This window comes from Lipotes vexillifer, unplaced genomic scaffold (genome assembly GCF_000442215.2).
Source record: "Lipotes vexillifer unplaced genomic scaffold, Lipotes_vexillifer_v1.1 scaffold511, whole genome shotgun sequence".
In the NCBI taxonomy this organism is placed as follows: domain Eukaryota; kingdom Metazoa; phylum Chordata; class Mammalia; order Artiodactyla; family Lipotidae; genus Lipotes; species Lipotes vexillifer.
In genome coordinates this window covers 372,128-372,906 of record NW_006784934.1, presented here as the reverse complement: position 1 = coordinate 372,906, position 779 = coordinate 372,128, and the positions used below count along the sequence as shown (strand labels likewise).

General features: G+C 38.1%; 1 protein-coding gene across 1 annotated transcript in view; it reads left to right on the top strand.

Annotated features, from left to right (window-relative positions):
- WARS2 (tryptophanyl tRNA synthetase 2, mitochondrial) overlaps window positions 1–779 on the top strand; it is an 85,990-nt gene that overhangs the window by 83,279 nt on the left and 1,932 nt on the right. The window contains exon 5 of the mRNA XM_007457120.1: window positions 326–444. Within this exon, the coding sequence (XP_007457182.1) occupies window positions 326–444 (119 nt within the window). The remainder of the gene's footprint in view (window positions 1–325; window positions 445–779) is intronic.

The window sequence follows — 779 nt, the reverse complement described above, 5'->3', positions numbered from 1 at the left end:
GAAAGAGGAGTGGTTTAAAATACACTTATGCTTGGAACATATGCTATATAAGATACCATTTCTCCCTCCCAGCAAGATCCTGTCACCCTGCTGTTGAAGGCTGTATTCTTCTGCTATGGAAGAAACAGAACTAGAGTAGACAAATTTCTCCTTGGCATTTGTCTGATACACAGATAAAGACTTGGGTCTCAACATTCCCTCTGTAGCTGGTGAACATTTGTTGAACATGAGCAGTGAAATAGGCATGGGAAATGCAGCTGCTTGCAATATCATTTTAGTATAAGCAGGAGCCTTGCTGAGTTTCTCTGTCTGTCTTTTATTAAAGGTCCACACACGTTCCTGTTGGAGAGGATCAAGTCCAGCACATGGAGCTAGTTCAGGATCTAGCACAGGGGTTTAACAAGAAGTACGGGGAGTTCTTCCCAGTGCCCAGGTCCATTCTGAGTAAGTAACAAACATACGATTTTTAAATCAGGATGCATTTTGAAGAGAGGATTGGATAATGGACTGAGAAGCTTGGAACTTTCTTCGGACTAAACTTGGCTTCGTCATGAACAGATTTCAGGATTTATAATGAGAATCCCATCTTTTTCTGTAATGTAGGACTAGTAGACCTCATTGGATTATTGACTAAAATAACCAAAAGTTTGAAAAGTATGGGAGAGACTAGAAACTACAAATAATCATTTTCATTACAGAGTATCATATATATATATATATATGTATATGTATGTATATATATAAACATATCTCATTTGGTAGAGCAGGTATCTTTCCCT